Raw genomic sequence first — 18,288 nt, 5'->3', positions numbered from 1 at the left:
ATTTGTTAGGCTTCAAATGCGCTTGCGAGGATAGGCACTACACGGAGCAATTGGAGACCATTTCTGTATCTGGGATTGAAACGGCCGGGCTTCTTGCAATTATATCAGGCTAGGGAACTCTAAAATATATCGGGACACCTTTAGTTTTCAGAGGATTGTCACTCCTCCTTTCGATTCTCATCGACGAGATCCCGATCAGTGATCTGTGCACGGTGGCAAATTGCTCTATTGCGAAAGCGTTTCAGAACGGTGCCGGACATTTGTTTTCTTCTTAGTAATGACAAGACTAGGCCTACGTAAAGATGACTCTGCGTTTCGTTAGATGCACTTGTCATTATTCTACAAGCTTCGAGGTGACGTGTAAAGACATGACCCTGTTGCATAACCCTTAGAACGTCTTCTTTTAACTTCCTAAGGCAACAGGGAGGCTATTCGGGACATCGTTAAATTTCGCCATCTTGTCAGCGCTGAATGGCTTACAGTGCTGCTACGGCTTCTCTGATTGGTTCAAAATGCCACCATTACAAAATTCGACAATATGGCGTATGTGACAATACCTAGAATAACAGGCCGGCTCCTCACCACGACTGGGGTGCTATACTATAGACACTACCTGATTACATAATATTCGCCATCTTGTCAGCGCTGATTGGCTGACATTGCTTCTACGGCCTCTCTGATTGGTTCAAAACAACCAATATGGCAGAATTTGACAGTTTACCCCAAATAGCCCCCTGGTATTAGGCTTAACGGCTTAGTGCACAGCGGCGCTATTCAGCGCAGTCCTGGACCACCGCGTTTCCTTCTCCCAACATTGCCTTCCACCGCATACGACTACTCTAAGCCATTTCGCGTTTACGAGGCGGCGGCCGGATGGTAGTGGTCACGCCGCGACACGAAGCAAAAAAAAAAAAAAAAGCATTAACGATTGCAAAGAACACGGATCACAACGGCAATATTACTCCGCTATCTCAATGCCGTATTCTCAAACTGCTCCATTCGTGGTCGTTCTGTCTCGCAGATAAGGCTGTTCCTCCTCTCCCACCGAGCCCCCCGCTGCTTGTCCCGCCGCTGCTGCTGCTGCTGCTGCTGTTGCAACCAGGGGCCATCGAAGGTTTCAGCGCTGCGATATAAAGCCGAGGCCACCACCGTCCCCGGCACCATGGGCAAGGAAGTCGTGCTCGAGTCATCCGGAGTTGTCCACCACCACCACCACCACCACAAGCACCGCGCCGCCGGCCACCACTCGCTCAACAACAACAAGAAGAAGCACTGCCCGTCGAGGGTCAAGCAGCCGCACAGCGTTTCCAAAAGCACATCTCGAACAACCATGAGGCACGACGCGATCCTCTTCAGCAACCTCAAGCCCAGGGAGTTCGCCCAGGAAGTCGTCGGCAAGACCAACAAGGTGAGGCCTAGCTATAGCACCGAGAGCCGCAGTGCAGCGGGTGCTCGGTTTGTTGGGTGATTCGGTAGTAATCGCAGCGTGTTCACTCTGATTTGCTTGTGCCCGAAGTATACAGCCCCGCATTTCCGGTGGGCTATACGATGTATGTCTGATTGTCGTGCACCAATACATCTTGCCCTTAAGCTCGTGACATCTGCTTGACACAGCGACAAGATGGCCTAGTTCGTAGTGAACCGTGCCACTAACTGCGCCGAAGTCGTAACTACACGACCACATACAAAAGACACGTACGATGAATATGACAAGCGCGAACGGGTGTTGAAAAGTGGTGATTGATGTGCGACGCCCGTACGTGGGTGGGCTCGTCTTAGAGACCGTGGTGAAAGTGCTGCTGCGGCAATCCGAGCGATCTGGTGCGTCTGGTGCGTGTTACCTATAGTTTGTCTTTTAACCCAATGATGACGAGAATGTGCTGATTAGTGTCGAAGACACCCACATATGAGTTGGCTTGTGTGGGTGAGGACTTTCTAAATACTTTCATGTGGTTGTTTCATTATGCGTTCCACGGTAGCCTGTGCTTGCAACCACCGCGATTTTCTTACGGGAGACCTATGTGTGGGTATTGTGCGCCACGTAAAATACATTTTCGAACTCGAGACAGTAACGTGATGATAACCAACGCACCCATATAGATGGCGTTGTGGATGGCAGTGATGATCGACGGATCAACGCCTGCGTATCATTAAAATTAAATTCTGAGATTTACGTGCCAAAACCACGATATGATTATGAGGCGCACGCCGTAGTGGGGGACTCCGGAATAATTCGGACTCCCTGGGATTCTTTCACGTGCACAAAATGCACGGTACACGAGTTCTTGCATTTCGCCCCTATCGAAACTGCGGACGCTGCGGCCGGGATTCGATCCTGCGCCCTCGGGCTCAGCAACGCAACGTCAAACCCACTACGCCACCAGGGCGGGTCTGCGTATCGTTGCAGCTATGACCAGGGATGACAACGGTTCTGAACGATACTTGGCGTTGCATCTAGTGAGCGAGTGTGACGCTCTGAATGAAGGGATTACGCTTTGCGAATGACTGATATATTGTTATATACCGTGGAGTGAATCGGCGTCGTCACAGCCACTTCTTGTCGACTATATACCATGTGTAGACGTTTAGTCCTTACGCATTACTGTGCCGTGCGCTGGTAGACTGTTGGCGATGGCGCATAAAAAGGTGATATACCAGATTCTAAATGCTCGGAGTTTGACAGTTGCGGGAATGCCTGATCCCGCGTGTTTGTTGTCGTCGCGGCGGTGATGTCCCGCAGACATGGATCCCTAAGTATAAGGTGGCATGACTTCGGCAGTATATCAATTTTACACTGAAGAACATTTCGTTAGCATGGAAACTTGGACAAGCTGGTATGCGTTCACACTTGGCAAATGACAGCACTAGCAAAGGCGAGGAAGATGAAATTGCAGGATACACGTTCACACAAGGCTGCTGTTGGAAAGAGGTTAGGGTACAGATAAGAGCTCGAAAAAAAATGTCACTGTTGTTGTTGTTTTTTCGTTTTTGTTTTTTATGTACGAATGCTCCACTTTATGTATATGCTCCACAGGCTATAACTAGAGGCGAATAACATTTGTTTCTCGTCTTGCTTCACGTGGACTGGTATTTCCGCCGTGCGGGGTTAATAACGATCGTAAAACGGAGCGAATATGTCAGGTGTTTCCTCAGCGCGACTGTCGCATATATTCACAGCGAAGGACCTACCTTCGTGAATCCTCTAAAGCAAGAACCTGTACGCAGCCCCACTCTACGTATATTTATACAAGCGCGGGGTTAGAAGCTTCTTTGTTTGCTTTTTCCTCTCGACGACTACAGGCAGTGAAATTTACGACGAGGTCATGCCCCCCTTTTTCACCGAAACAGCGGGAACGCAGACTCTCTCTGAACGCTGCTGAGCTTCTTCGCTTGACACTGAAGTTTGAAAGCTCGGGAGATAACACACCCGAGATAAGAGCCACGAGACGGCGAAGACGACGTCTGCTGTTTATGGCGCAATGCAGCGACCAACGCCGCCGGATAATCCCCCCTTAATCCCCTCGGATCAGCGCACGGAAACGAGGGCACCAATTCGTTCCTCTTGTTTCAGTTTGTTTTCACGCTTATAAATCTTCGTTTGAGCGTTTTGGGTAATTGTGACGCCAATTCCGGGGGTTAAGTGTGGCTGTAAAGGCTATGGAGAACGAGAAGGAGGAGCAAATCGAGGGGCACTGTTCCTGTTAGACGCAACCATGTGAGAAGCCAATAAATAATGAAGCCAATTGAAAACATAAGGCATGTTATTTGTAGCTTTAGTTGAAGTGTAGAACTGATAAGTTAAAATGAAAGTGGACGAAAACAACAATTAACTTGACCCGATGAGAACCTTATTTACCTTGTCATTGTAGATGTCCCTCGCAGTGCAGGGTAGCAAACCGGACGTGCGTCTGGTTAACCTCCCTGCCTTTCCTCTCTTCTATTTCTCTCTCTCTCTCTCTTGACATTTCTGCATTTCAATTAAAACAACAAATAATTTCCCCTCTGCTTATTCCTCGGCTTCGTATAGTTGTGTAAGCGTTACGGAAATACAAGCTGTAAAATCACTATATATTTCGTTATTTCTTCGTTGGCAAAATATTGTTGTAACACGAACATTTTGTTGAGAGAGAGATCAACATATTTTTCAAGCGGCTATTAGTACAAGTGATCAACTCTTTTGTTTAGGCTTCCGGTGTCTTCTTGTTATCTTAAATTTACTTTAGGAGTCTCACAGAGCTGCGAGCAATTCCTTTAATGTGCTCACGAAAACGATGGGCTTCCCTTTGCCTCACTCTTTGCCTCACTCTTACCCTCACTCTTAACCTAAAGCCCTCACGTTGTATTACGATCCAAACAAGAGGGAAGTGAAAGACCATCGATTTTTCCCTGCTTAGAAGTGCCGGTTCTCCGGCTTGTTGACCTGTGAGGAAAATTGAGTGCTTCGCGCGTCCTTCAAGAAAACAATAATTTTGGTTCAGTTGATCTTTAAATGACCTTTTAAAGAAAATAATGAAAAAAGAAAGTGGGACCATCGGGTCTAGTTGAACCATCGAATATTCGAATGGAAAAAAAAGAGAAAAATTCAGCTGTCTTCTGGTAGCATTGGTTTTGTTTTCGTTCCACTGATATCCTGTCGATGACATCAACGGCGTGGTTACCTGTGATTAGAAGTAGTATATTTCAAGCAGATAAGAAGCGTATTAGCGAAATGTCTTGACCTGTTGTCATGCGAGGGGACATCGAAGAATAAAAAGCTGATTTTTTTCTCTTCTTTCTTTTTCTTTTTTTCCCCCTTCACTTGTTCAAACTGTGAGCTTCTATAGAAAACGTTACTGTATAGAGCGAGCATCGAAGCACCGCACTTTACAGTCGAGCATCCTCTACCGCGAAATAACCGGTATATCGAATGAGCCCACTAAATGTCGTTTATAGGTAATTTCCCATCGCCCATCCGGTGTCCGCGTATAGAAATAGTACACATATTTTACAGATGCTGCATGCGGTATGCCGTGCGTTACCTGTGTATAGTGTCAAATGGACAGTCGAAACTGTCTTTACCGCGAAGAATCCCTTTGGACGTATAGTTGAAACAAAGATTTTATCGCAGCACGCCACTATAGGGGGTCAATTCTCTTGCGCCTTGAGAAGAATAATTAAAAAATATGTTTATCTGAACAGCTGATCACCCACCACTTCTAGCAAGCGACATTGATCCATGTATCGTTTTGATGGTTTCCGTATTCAGGTGCCTTTGCGCCGATGGTAACATCGACATACGCGTTTGAACTGTGTTTCGTGCGTAACCGCAGGATGACTTGGATAACCCGTTCTACATCCTGGACATTGACGACTTACTCTACAAGGTCGACCTATGGCGCAAGTCTATACCCCGGGTGAAGGCTTTTTACGGTAAGCTTGCTCTATTCCCGAGGTTCTTTAAATTTAATGTGTTGATAGCAATGTTGACGTCACACGCGTAAAAAATTAAAACTACGGAAAGTTGAGCTAGTTGCTGGGGATTCATCGTGAACGAAGGTAAGGCGTGGAGACACGGACACACGAGAAGACAACACAACGGCGTTTGTGTTGTCTGGTTATCTTCTCTTGCGTCCGTGTCTGCACGTCTTACCTTCTTTGACGATAAAAAAAAAATTATAATTGGAGGTGTAAGTTGTGAAGTTCACACCAAGAACCTCAGCAGGTATCAGGTTGTAAACGGTTCAACGATGTTTGCTGTAGGCGTTATTGGTTACCTTGCGTAAGTACTCTAGTTAGAAGGTGCCCAATTCGGCTTCGCATTTTCTCCCAAACAGCAATTACGAAGTGTTATGACAGTCAACAACGCAGTGCAGCAACAGTGCTTTAAAGGGTTGTCTAAGTCTCTCGACATCGTCTGCAGCATTTCTACATTTTGCTAAATAGCTGTACCGAAACCCACGCAGACATGTTTGACAAGCGCAAGGAACGACGGACGTTGTCACAGGCGAAGGCATGCTAGGAACCGGCAACTCTCCCATGGTGCGACGCACCTAATGAAATGATACGGGTTACACCATGACACATTTAATTATTATTATTATTATTTGATTTGAAAACATATACACAGGAAAGGGAAAACGAGACTCTAACAAGAAACATTCATTGAGTTTGGATTTATCAAGTATTTGTTAGAAATTCTAATTTGGTTAATTTCGGGGTAACCGGTTGATTCATCCTCATCATCACCCTATTTTATGTCCACTGCAGGACGAAGGCCTCTCTCTGTGATCTCCAATAACCTCTGTCTTGCGCTAGCCGATTCCAACTTGCGCCTGCAAATTTCATAACTTCATCACACCACCTAGTTTTCTGCCGTCCTCGACTGCACTTCCCTTCTCTTGGTATCCATTCTGTAACCCTAATGGTCCACCCGTTATCCATCCTACGCATTACATGACCTGCGCAGCTCCATTTTTCCTCTTAATGTCAACTAGAATATCGGCTATCCCCGTTTGTTCTCTGATCCACACCGCTCTCTTCCTGTCCCTTAACGTCAGTTTGATTATTAGAAGCTAAACCAAAGCTCAGGCTTACTATTGTTTCTTCCTATTTCAATGTCACGCCGAACACTCAGCGCTGGTACGTCAGTATGACGTCACAAATTTCAAAGCTTCCTTCTTTTCGCGTATGGGCCTCGGCGACTCAGTAAATGTTCTCAGACCTTGCCAAGTTCAGTCTATGGCTGCTCTACAATATAGCCCATCTTTGTAGATAAAATAATAATAATAATAATAATAATAATAATAATAATAATAATAATAATAATAATAATAATAATAATAACTAAGCCCCAGAATAAGCCATCAGAAATATATGACGTCACGATGAACTGGTGCGGGAAGCTGAAGGCGGCGTCGCCACTCGTCTTTCTCTTTTGTTTTGTCAAACAAAGTTTTGTCTTAAGAGAGAGAGAGAAAGAGCGACAGGTTAACCAGACGCACTGCCTTTTTGCTAGCCTGAAGTAAGGACATGTTGTTGGGCTAGTCGGTTCATAGATTCTGCGAAATGTTTAAACTGCGCGGAGAAGACGAGACGTGAACAGAAACATAGACGCACACACAAAGCGCTCGTTTTGCTATTTTGAAGACCCTCATAAGTTCCTTGCCCTCACGAAATAAAGTCAGCTGCAAGTCTCCGCTTTGTGTGTGCCTCTATGTTTCTGCTCACGTCTCGTCTTCTTCGCACAGTTTATAAACATTTTGCTACCCTGCTCTGTCGAAGTGGACAAAGGCTTGAAAAGAGAGAGCATATTAGCTGCGCGCACACTTGAAGTTGCGCACCAATGTCTATATAAACCATCGCAGACGCCCGTGTCTGTAGTGCCACTGCATGTCCCTTTAAGGCTCATTCACACTAGGCCGACACGACACCGATGTTCGTCTGCCTACTGCTGGCGACAGCGTTTTCCTTCCTCTAAACCGTTGGCCACAGCGTTTCCCTCCTGTAAACTGCTGCCGCCAACAGTCGGCAGACCAAAATTTGGAGGACGCTTAAGCTTCGCCTTTTAACAGTGAGTGGAACGCGATAGCATTCAAAGATCCCTGGCTGCTTACCAGGCTTTTTTCTCGTATATTCAAATTACAATCCGACGCTATCACGTCTGTAGGTTGTGACTAAGTCGTACTTTACGATTTTTCTGACGAAGTTTACTTTGAGAAATTCAGTTTTTGTTCACTAACGCCTTGCACCACTCGAAGGGCCTGCCCGGTCGGGGTGGTTCGGGATGATTATTTCCGCCAACGACGCCGGCGCTAACGCCGACGCCGGATTTCCTCCGGCACGGCGCCCTTAACGCCATCGCGTTAAAAGTGGTGTCATGTCGGCGTCGTGTGGATGAGCCTTTAACGGAGGCACTGCGCGCAAGATGGCTGAGCCGCGCTTTAATTCAATGCGCGTGTCTCCTTCCCTTCCCGACAGCTGTCAAGTGCAACGACAACCCGATCGTGCTGGAAGTGCTCGCGGGTCTGGGCCTGGGCTTCGACTGCGCCAGCCTCGCCGAAATCGAGGCCGTCATGTCGCTCGGCGTCGACCCGTCGCGCATCATCTACGCCCACCCGCAGAAACACGTGACTTACCTGCACCGCGCGCACGAGCTCGGCGTCGACCTCATGACCTTCGACTGCGCCGAGGAGCTGTACAAGGTCAGTGACCGACTCGCCTGAGCTTTTAACAGGGACACTAAATACAGGCACACTAAATCAGCTTAAACTGACTTGGCAATATTTTGAAAACACTGTTTCTCGTCTATTTCGCGGTAATGGTTTGTTTATTCGAAGAGGAAATAAAGGTTAACGTACGTTCAATTTGCCTTTTTTTAAATTTCGCGCCGGTACCTCAGTGTGACGTCACTTATTTCAAAAGTATTTTTCTTGTATTTGGGCCGTTGCGGCTAAGTAAAAGTTCTTGAAATTTGCCAAGCTCGCTCTTTGGCTCCCTTAGAACGCAATGTATACGTACTCTATTTTTAACATAAAAAATTAACTACGCCTCAGGAGACGTCATGAAAAATTCGTGACGTCACGGCTGCTGGTTGGCGCGATAACTTCATTCAACGCGGCGTCGCCACCTGCCTTTTGTTCTTGCGCCCTTTCCGAGCCGCAAATATCGCTGAATTCATCAACCACCTTTTTTTTTCTCTCTCTCTCTCTCTCTCATCGCTACAGATCAAGGAGCACCATCCATGCGCTCGTCTGGTGCTGCGTCTCAAGATCGACAACAAGAAGGCCCTGTTCGCCATGGGCGACAAGTTCGGCTGCTCCGAGGCCGAGGCCATCAACCTGCTCCACCTGGCCAGGGACCTCGACCTCACCGTCGTGGGCGTGTGGTGAGCTGCGTTACGTAGCCTTTTCTCTGTAGAGAATAAGGTAGCACGTTGGGCTCGTTGGTAAGCCATACTAAAGTGCCCTTAGGCGTAAATGCCGTAAGAAGGAGTTAAAGTTCGCCTTTAAGAATGGAACGTGACAGCGTTCAAAGATCCCTGACTGCTTCTCACCGGCAACTGCGGCTCATGTAACCGCAATGTTTACCGGGAAACGCTTGCGGCGAACGCTATGCACGAAGGAGAGCTTTGTGGTAGAAACGCGGCCTCTTGCGTGGGCCGATCCCGGAGGTAGTGCAGAACCGCGCCAGAATATTTACATCATTTTCAGGTTTCAGTTATTATTTATTTCGCACTTTTATTATTTCAGTCTGAGAAGATTTAACATAAAAGGCATGCGCTGTGGGCGTTTTGTTTCATGGCATTTGTTTGCGGGCTGTATACACCCGGTCAAAAAGGTATTACGTGGATTCTAGCTGACTTCAATCTCCCTCTTTCTATCTCTATAAGCACGCAGCAACACAGGCAACCCATACAGGTTTCTCACAGAAAGCTTCGCAGCTGAAGAAAAATTTGCCCTGGTCGGAGGACCAACACAAATGAACCTTCCTCAACCTTCGTCCACCTTGCAGGCTTCCGCCAAAACTGATTTTCCATAAATGCGTCTTACGTGCTGACTACCTGCAAACCTAAAATAGTTGGACGGGCTTCTCCACAAGGATAGACTTTGTGTGGCGAAGACTGCTTTCAAAGCACCGGCTGCCGACGGTCGCACACGCACCGCCTCTCGCCTACAATTTAGAAATACAAAAAGAAACGAGTAAGCAAATAAATAAACTCTATTTTTCCTCGCACCGAAACATCGCACTCCACTGCCAAAATCCGAAAGTGGAAAGGCAATGGCAGGTGCGCATGCATCCCCATCGGCGTGCGGTTGTACTCCGTCTCAGTGCGGCCGGTGCAGCGAGCTAGGACTCGTGCGAGCCAATCGATAACGAAAGTGGTTTGCTTGCTCTAGACAAAGGAAGAGGGTGCTCGCCCGTTAAACGCTACTAGTTTTTCCGTAAAACTTCTATTCAGTCTCCATCGCGCGGAGAGGAATCAGACGCGTACAGTGAAGGAGCCTTTCATCTGGTTCTCTGTCTTGGTTGGCTGACGTGACTCAATTTTTCAATTGAGTAAACTCAATCTTGGGGTTGAGCCAACGAAATTTTGGGGGTGGGCCAAGTCCATTTTGGGAATGAGCCAGGTCGGTATTGAACGTGGGTCCACTCAATTTTCGAATTATGCAAGGCCTTTTTTTTTTTTTTTTTTTTTTTGGGGGGGGGGCACGGCGTCCGTCCGACGCCGTGGCTGTTCACCGTGAGATTTTGCAGTGCGAGCCGCAGCAGGTCCAGCTTCGGGAACGTAACGTCATCGCTTGGTCATGAGGGTTTTTGGTACCATCCGATGTTAACGACGGACGCCGCATTTTCCCGCTTCATGTGGCATATAATGCTTTCGCATTAAAAACTAATTAGGCGTCTTTCGGTACGGCGTAAACCAAAGACCACATTGTAGCCCCGTGGTCGCAGAATGGATTAAACGATCATTAACTAAACGACCGCAACCTAATTCCACGTGTCCTTCCTTTTCTCACGGCCAGTTTCCATGTGGGAAGCACCAACCAGGACCCCGGAGCCTTCACGGGAGCCATAGCGGCGGCGAGGCGGACGTTCGACGCTGGGCGCGACCTCGGCTTCGACCTGAGGCTGCTAGACATCGGCGGCGGCTATGCCGGGGAGAAGGGCTTCGAGACTGTCTTCCTCAAGGTAAGGCAGAGTGCCCCTTCCTCTCTACAATCTCTCTCTGCGACTTTTCTTACGACGAAAACCTTACCTCTGAAGTGCCCGTGTGCCACGGTGGCTATGGCGTTCTGGGGCGTATTCTGGGACGATCACTTTCGGCGATGCGATCGCTATGGTGACTAGAATGCTAGCCATCATACTGCTCTCAGTATGATCAGCGCGCGCTGGTTGAGCACTACGTCTCGCGAAGGCGATGGTGATCGTCCGAGAATACGTCCCCTGCTACTGAGCACAAGGTCGCGGGTTCGGCTCCCGACCGCGGCGGTCGCATTTCGAGAACGCTCGTGCACGCGCTGAAGAACCGCAGGTGGTCGAAATTAATCGGGATGCCTTCACTATCCTCACCCCTAGTCGATTCCTAAACGTATGTGGCACCAACGTTTTTTGCACATGGCTGGTCGAACGTGTCACGAGAACGTGAAACAAATGACCATCGCAGATTTTCAAATCTTACTGCACCAATCAACCTCCGGATTAATCCGGGGGTGCTCTTCCGGGCACACAAATTCCGCCATGTTGGCGTTTTGAGCCTTTGGAGAGCGTGTAGAGGCCACCTTGTGAGCCAGTCGTCGACTGCAGTTGATGAATAGTACGGACAAATTGTGGGCGTCCGATGTCCCCGCAGGATTATCTGAATGTATCCAGGAGTAAGGGGCTCATAACTACTATTCGTAGCAATTGAGCAAAGAGAATCAGTCGGATGAGTCTAGCGATATTTTCGACACCAATTTTAGAATATAAAAAAATGTGGAAAAAAAATTCTGCATGTTTCCAGCTCTGCAGCTCCGCCTTGAAGACATATGTCACATTAGTGTGACCTTCAATCATAAGGACGTCCGAAACTAACTGTAATCTGGGACGTTATTTAAAAGTCTTAATACATATATACCATTCATTTATTAATTGGAGTATTCACAAACTCGCGCGAACTAGTGCATTAAGTTTTTCCCCTCAAGTCGGCCCCTTTAGTGAATGGAATTACAGGTTTTCGATATCTGTTATTCGTTAGTGTGGTGCTTCATTCTTTTAACATCGACTTTCGTCTATATTTACAAAAAGAAGAAAACTCACTTAATATGGATATTTTGTTAGCTAGCTGGATATTTTGTTCATTAGCTGGTGAAAGCGGTCACTGAAGAAAGATAAACAAGTACACGTGTCAATATTCCTGTGCACGTGCTTGTTTGTGCTGCTTATGTGCATGCATGAACAAATACGTAAACGGGGTGTTTCTTTGAAGTAGACGTCGAACAGCATTTGACAAAGAGCTATATGAAACTCTCTAAACTGAGACCGAGCAAGCGCCACAAGGCATATGATTCCACCAATCCTAGCCTCATCCTCTCATTGTGCATAAGTCTCTTCTACCGTACATATTCATCAGCAGAATCAACATTCACCTGTCTTCTTGCAGACTGCGGACATCATCAACGCAGGCCTGGACAAGCACTTCCCAGAAAGCTACGGCGTCAGCATCATCAGCGAGCCGGGCACATTCTTCGTGGCATCCGCCTTCACCATCTACACGAAGATCATCGGCAAGCGGTTGAACGAAAGCTACGACGGTAAGCGCCCGCGCACACAGCAAATTGAACATTGCGTGACGTGACAAACATACGAAGTGGGTTGTACCCCAGAATGTTTCGCAAATAGGACCGGCTGGTATACATCATTCTACCGGCTAAACAGGCGGCTCGTTCGCACTCAAATTTGTACAGAAGTTGCATTTCGTGGTGCATTCATTTTCGCATCAGGTTTGGAGAACTTCTTGCCGGTTTTCGTCTAGAATAAGTCAGAAGTACGCATGACCTACTTCCATTTCTTCACAATATTCATCGACAAAATCATAAAAGCCTCCGAGATTGGGCAGTTCACATTGTTTAATCTTGGAGGCTCTGCTATGACTTATGGCCTTGAAGAGTGCAACGCGTTTTGTGGGTGTCAATAACCTCCTAGGTTGTAGCAGCCTAGGAGGACACGACGCACTCGTCTTGTTTCGCATTTAAACTGACAGACAGCACCACAGTTCCATTCCCACCAATTCTAAACTTTCAGTTTGGCATCGCAGCAGAAGACGCGTAGTTCCGATTTATTGTACGCTAAACATGTAAGTGATGCCTTCAGACATGGTATTAAAATGAGTCCATCAGGAAATGCAGCCTCTGTGCGAAATTTGAGTGCAAACGAGTCATCGGCGTAGCCCGAAGAGTCAATTGCATGCTATGGTACATGACGCTCTTATTACGCGACGTTCAGCATAATTTTTTTTTTTTTACCAAAACATTATACGCATCTGGACTAACTCATCAGACACCACTTGATGGTCGGCACTTCATGCAACTACGAGAATTAACTTGCACATCCATGTGTAGCTCTGTGGAGAGTGCTTCAGCCTGCTGTTTAGTCTGTGTGACATGGAAGACTATCATTGACTCAAGTGACCATTTTTCCAGCAAAGTGTGCTACCAAAACATAATTCGTTTTCGGAAAGCTAGCTGGCGACCATCATTCAAAATGTCCAATTGTTAGCTTCTGGCATGCTAGCCAGTACGCAATCGATTCTCAAGGAGTGAGACTGTATACTTTCGTTGCAGACACAAAGCCCAAAGAGCGCATGTACTACGTCAACGAATCTGTCTACAAGTCTTTCGTCGTCTCTCTCTTCAACGATGAACCTGTTGAGCCAGAGTCACTACAGGTGAGCAGGAGTTGCCTTGGCTTTTGCACCAAGGTCTTATAGCACATATTTCTCAGCTCGCGAACATTAATGCGGCAGATTGCTTGCAGCTAAGATTTTTCTTTTCCTTAATTGGCTAATCTCGATAATTAGTGCAACCGTGCTTTCAGCGAGTTATAGTTCCATTTGTACTGCTGTTGTAATAATGCCCAACCACTTATCACGTAGGCTACATAGAATCCTGGTCAATAGAAAAAAAACAGGAACAAAAAAGATATCTATGAGAATACAATTGGCCTGGTGTGCATTTGACAAACTCTGCCAGGGAAGTCATGAATGACAGCGACTGCTCTGCTGTCGTCAACATCAAACTTGAAAAACGCTAAGAACCACGTAGAGATCACTGGAAATAAGTGATAGGTGCAACTTGGTAGGGCAGAAAAACCACACTACAGATTATAAACCAGACACAAATAGGCGATATCCTAGTTCAAATTTCATGCAATGCACAGACTAGATGACGTTGCTGTGGTTGGTCTGAGTATAAGAATGTGTGCAAAAAAAGGAGGAGAGGGGATAGGCGGCAATGCGCAGATTAGCGTAAAAAAAAGCAATAAAAAATAATAAAAGCTTTGTGCTGTCATGTGAGGTCGACAAAGTAAATATAGTTAGCATAAGGTGCATTCATGAATGCACCTTATGTGTATCTGCACCTTAGGAATTCTCAATCTTTCGTATATAAATTCGTCCATGCAGCCATGGAGCGACAGGCTGCTGCTTAGGACGATTAATGATCCAACCTGATGTTCTTGGAAGTGTCATGAATTGCGTTCTCCCCAGAGGCCTATGTTAGCAAGAGACATCTTTGCAACACCATGCACCACTTAGTAAAAGCCTGCGAATGCATATTGCAGGACGTGGAAGGGCCACTGCTCCCGACCATTGTGTGGGGCATCACCTGCGACGGCGTGGACAAGATCAAGGCCGTCTGCAAGCTTCCTGATCTGGCAGTTGGCGAGTGGCTCTATTTCGAGAACATGGGCGCCTACACAATCACCATCAACTCTCAGTTCAACGGATTTCCCAGTGCGGATGTGCACTACCGCGCAAGCAAGATTGTCGAGTGAGTAGTACACACCGCAGAATAGACAAGCTGCATGATTGAAAACAAAAATGGCGCTTTACGTGACGCATAACTCACTCAAAGATAATGAAGAAATCTCAAAGGTAACAGATAACTCAAAAGAAGTGAACTTCTTATTGAGGTTAGGGCAGGGTATCTAAGAATGCGAAGTTAGAAAATATTTACCCAAGATTACTTTTGCCTAACATGGAAAAATACAGCGGAGGCACTTAAACACATATTTTTCTGCAATGTCCGAGTCTACATCCAGAAGCAGACAAAAATGTGGTCAGTCCTCCATGAAGCCCTAGAGTTTAGAGGCAGAAATTGGAGGGTAAGCATCGGCACAGTGAACATTGGCAAGATAAGTTTTGACGCCACAGAAGTATACATAGACTTTGAATAAACATTAGCCGATGGACACCGCATAGCGTAATCATGTGCTTATTATAGACACTAAGGAGTGGAAATTGGAGCATGTAGTGACATTAATGATGCATAAGAACTTGATTATGCTGGATGGTAGCGGTGATCCTACCACCCCATTTCAAAGGAAATTCCACTCATCATCAATGATGGAGATTCTTGCATAGCATGTGGACATAGTGCAGAAACCATTTGGCATGTTTTATCAGAATGTATCCAGTCAGAGTAAAATGTGGACACAGGTATAGCCTTCTTGGTGCTTTCGGCTTGCCTATGGACTCCAAGACATTGAAAAACAGTCACCAGAAAACACTAAAGAATGTACATGTGTCAATATTGCATCACATACACTGCTAAAGATGCTGCTGCAGTCAATGAAAAATACTAAATATCCTGACATTGGTGTCGTCACTTGAGTAATCGCCTAACAATGCTAAGCCCAACAATAAAGAAAAACTACATGACCAATCTAAGTCACAGGGCCCTTTTGAAGATGGCAAAGAAAACAGAAACGGATGTTTATGCAGCTACCCCTTTTCTTAAGGAAAGAGTGTCAGGAAACTGCTTTAAACATTTCTGTTGAAAGCACCAGCTGCTGTTCTCGTGCTGTTCATCCATTAAAAAAATATTTTTCTCGGATGATCAAGAGACTAGACACTTTGCGTCACATTATGTATAAAGATGGCATGAAGCAAGATACGTTACGAAATGCATAGAGAGGGTAAATCTTCAAAGTGCAGCCAGAAGAGTCATCAATGCCTGGCTTTCTTAGCAACACAACATTCACATCCCGAGATAATGTGTAATCTGTTTCCAATCTGGGCATCTTGACTAGTGTATGGGTTTCATGCAGCATCCACTTGGCAAATATAGTACACTTTAGCACGACGCATGGCTCTCCGAGAACAGTTGTGCCCACAGCACCTCAATAATTATGCAAATGCACCAGACAGTGCTGCGTGACTCGACTGACAGTGCTTACGAATGATAGGGCACCCGCAAAGGCATTACACAGCTATGGCTATATATGGAGTGCTCTTGCCCCAAATGACTTGCATCCATGTCACCACACTTTGTCACTGGCACTGCTTTGCACTGTTAGTTGAGGTAAGCATAAGCTGAAACTTGAGACAAGAAATCCTGTCGCTGTCAATTGTTTGGGAAAGGTCGGCTCAGCAGAGTCTCTTCTTGGTGAATTGCTACATGGTACTGGCAAATTAACAGGAATGAAGTGAATAGACACATGTGCAAGGGAAAAAGTAGACAGGAGAAGTGCTGGACTTTCGCTACAACTAACCTGTGGAAGATCTTTCAAAATCCTCCAAGAATAAAGTTAACGAAGTCCAGAGCACTCTTCCTGTACACTTCTTCTGTGTAAGCATCTGTTTGCTGGCCTTTCTGTTCAATATGAAGTTGGTAATACATTCAAACAAAAATGTGATTTGTTAAACTTGAAGTTCTGGAGCCAACTCTACCACTATCCATCGTTGAACCTGAAAAACGAGGAAAATGCCCATTGCTTTCTTAATTTATAAGTGCTTCAACCAGATAGGCAATTCTGTCAAATTTGTTTATCTTCTATCTAGTTCACATATGAGCCACTTAGACTGGCAATTGTGAAAAGATTTAGTTCAATTACTTTAACGAAGTCTGCTTCTTGCATTTTTCTCTTCCAGGGACCACTTGCGGCGAAAGAAGCTCATCCTTTCCATTCTGGACACCGCTTGACAGGGTCCTACTCACTCCTACACAGTACTCAAGTTTTTACTACTGTCAAGGTGACCTCCAAAGTCGCATGGTCGAGACGATGACCTGGCGTGACTGCCACACGTGAGGGGCCCACCTTCACACAATGGTGCCGTTCGGAAAAGGACCAACACACAAAAAATGTTCCAGAGGCCAATTCGAACGACATGCTGAAGGGCAGGAGGGGGTTCTGCTGATGCTTGAATTAGCCGACTGTCCTTTAAGTGTAAAGCCGGTATTTATATTGTTCGCGAGATTTCTTTTGCAATGTCAGTGTGTAAAGAGAAGGAGAGAGTTGCGACACCTGGAGAATGACAGCTGCGTGGATGTTTACTTATCACAGAATTGTCGCCCATCTGGTGGTAGTATGAAGCTAAAGAGGAAGCATTTAAGTTATTTGCAATATTCAGGGTTGTGCTTCGTGTTGTCTATCAATTTGTCATCGCCCACCGACCTGCTAGCATCCCTGATAGAGCGGTCACCCCAGAAAGGCGTTGGTCCCGGGGTCAATACCTTTACCAGGATGAATTTTCCTTAAACTCTGAAGCTTTCTTTCAGTGAAACCCGTTGTTTCCTTTGTACCACTGTACTAGTTTTGGATGGACGGCAATGTTCCTCTTTCGTGAAAGTTTGTCTGCCTTGCGGATTTCCTCAGAACAGATTTGACATACTATATTAGTTTTTACCTTTTTTTACAAGCCTTATACAAGTGACTCACGATAATAATTTGTATGAATCTTCCCAGCCAGATTTGTAAACAGTAACGCTCAATATAATGGTAAACAGTGATGGTTTGCTTTCGATAGAATAAATTAATAATGGGGCTAGTAGTCGTTTACCACTCAGCAAGACAAAAAAGCCATTATTACATGAAAACATGAATTGGAAGAATAGCTTAAAAGGCAAGGACCACTGAAATTACAGGGCTATCTCGATTTACTTCAGCACAACATCTAACTAGTCAGGATCGAGGAGCAATGAGAATTTACTCGAGCGTTTAAACAAAAAGCTACGAAAATACATTTTATGCTGCTTGACCGTGCACAGCACATGAGCAGTTATCCTGCTGGCTGCCTCAATAAAGATTTTGTTCAAAATGAGTGTCTCTTTTATCACACAAGGAATGCTACAATGAAGTCCTTGTGAAACCGAGTACGAGAAGGACAAAGCGTTAACAGAAAGATAAAGATTGTTGAAGTGATCAACAATGGCCGAACGTTTTAACAAGGAGACTTGTTTTTATATGGCAAACCATGAAAATAGTAGTACTAGTATTCAGAGAACGGACAACACAGGGTCCGTGTGGTCTGTTCCCTTAAACTCAGTCCTGCTTTCACGCTCTTTGCCATAGTAGGTCGTCGTACCAACGAGCCCGGCTGACAACCACTTTGCAGACTTCTTTTAGTCAGGGGCTCCTGTTCGAAATGTTGGCTCCAAGCTGAAGCTTCCCTCGTTTAATTAGCCAGTGTTCATTAAGGACAAACAGTCTTTTTAGTGAATTACGTGTTTCAAAGAATGCAGATTAACACCTATGAAGCAATAAAAAAAATAACAAACTACCCATATTTGCAAAGAATGCATTCCAGGGGAGAAAGCAGCATATGAGCGACCC

At 45.8% G+C, this 18,288-nt stretch overlaps 1 protein-coding gene across 1 annotated transcript in view; it reads left to right on the top strand.

Moving 5' to 3' along the window:
• The window catches only part of LOC119452896 (ornithine decarboxylase), a 41,564-nt gene extending 23,788 nt beyond the window's left edge, over positions 1–17,776 (top strand). Inside the window, exons 2-10 of the mRNA XM_037714851.2 lie at positions 1,022–1,408; positions 5,310–5,409; positions 7,957–8,180; positions 8,703–8,863; positions 10,503–10,668; positions 12,119–12,269; positions 13,299–13,402; positions 14,296–14,504; positions 16,607–17,776. Coding sequence (XP_037570779.1) covers positions 1,163–1,408; positions 5,310–5,409; positions 7,957–8,180; positions 8,703–8,863; positions 10,503–10,668; positions 12,119–12,269; positions 13,299–13,402; positions 14,296–14,504; positions 16,607–16,658 — 1,413 coding nt within the window. The 5' untranslated portion in view covers positions 1,022–1,162 and the 3' untranslated portion in view covers positions 16,659–17,776. The remainder of the gene's footprint in view (positions 1–1,021; positions 1,409–5,309; positions 5,410–7,956; positions 8,181–8,702; positions 8,864–10,502; positions 10,669–12,118; positions 12,270–13,298; positions 13,403–14,295; positions 14,505–16,606) is intronic.
• The last annotated feature ends 512 nt before the right edge of the window (positions 17,777–18,288 follow it).

The sequence above is a fragment of the Dermacentor silvarum genome, chromosome 5, assembly GCF_013339745.2.
Source record: "Dermacentor silvarum isolate Dsil-2018 chromosome 5, BIME_Dsil_1.4, whole genome shotgun sequence".
In the NCBI taxonomy this organism is placed as follows: Eukaryota; Metazoa; Arthropoda; class Arachnida; order Ixodida; family Ixodidae; genus Dermacentor; species Dermacentor silvarum.
This window is presented reverse-complemented; position numbering and strand designations above follow the sequence as displayed.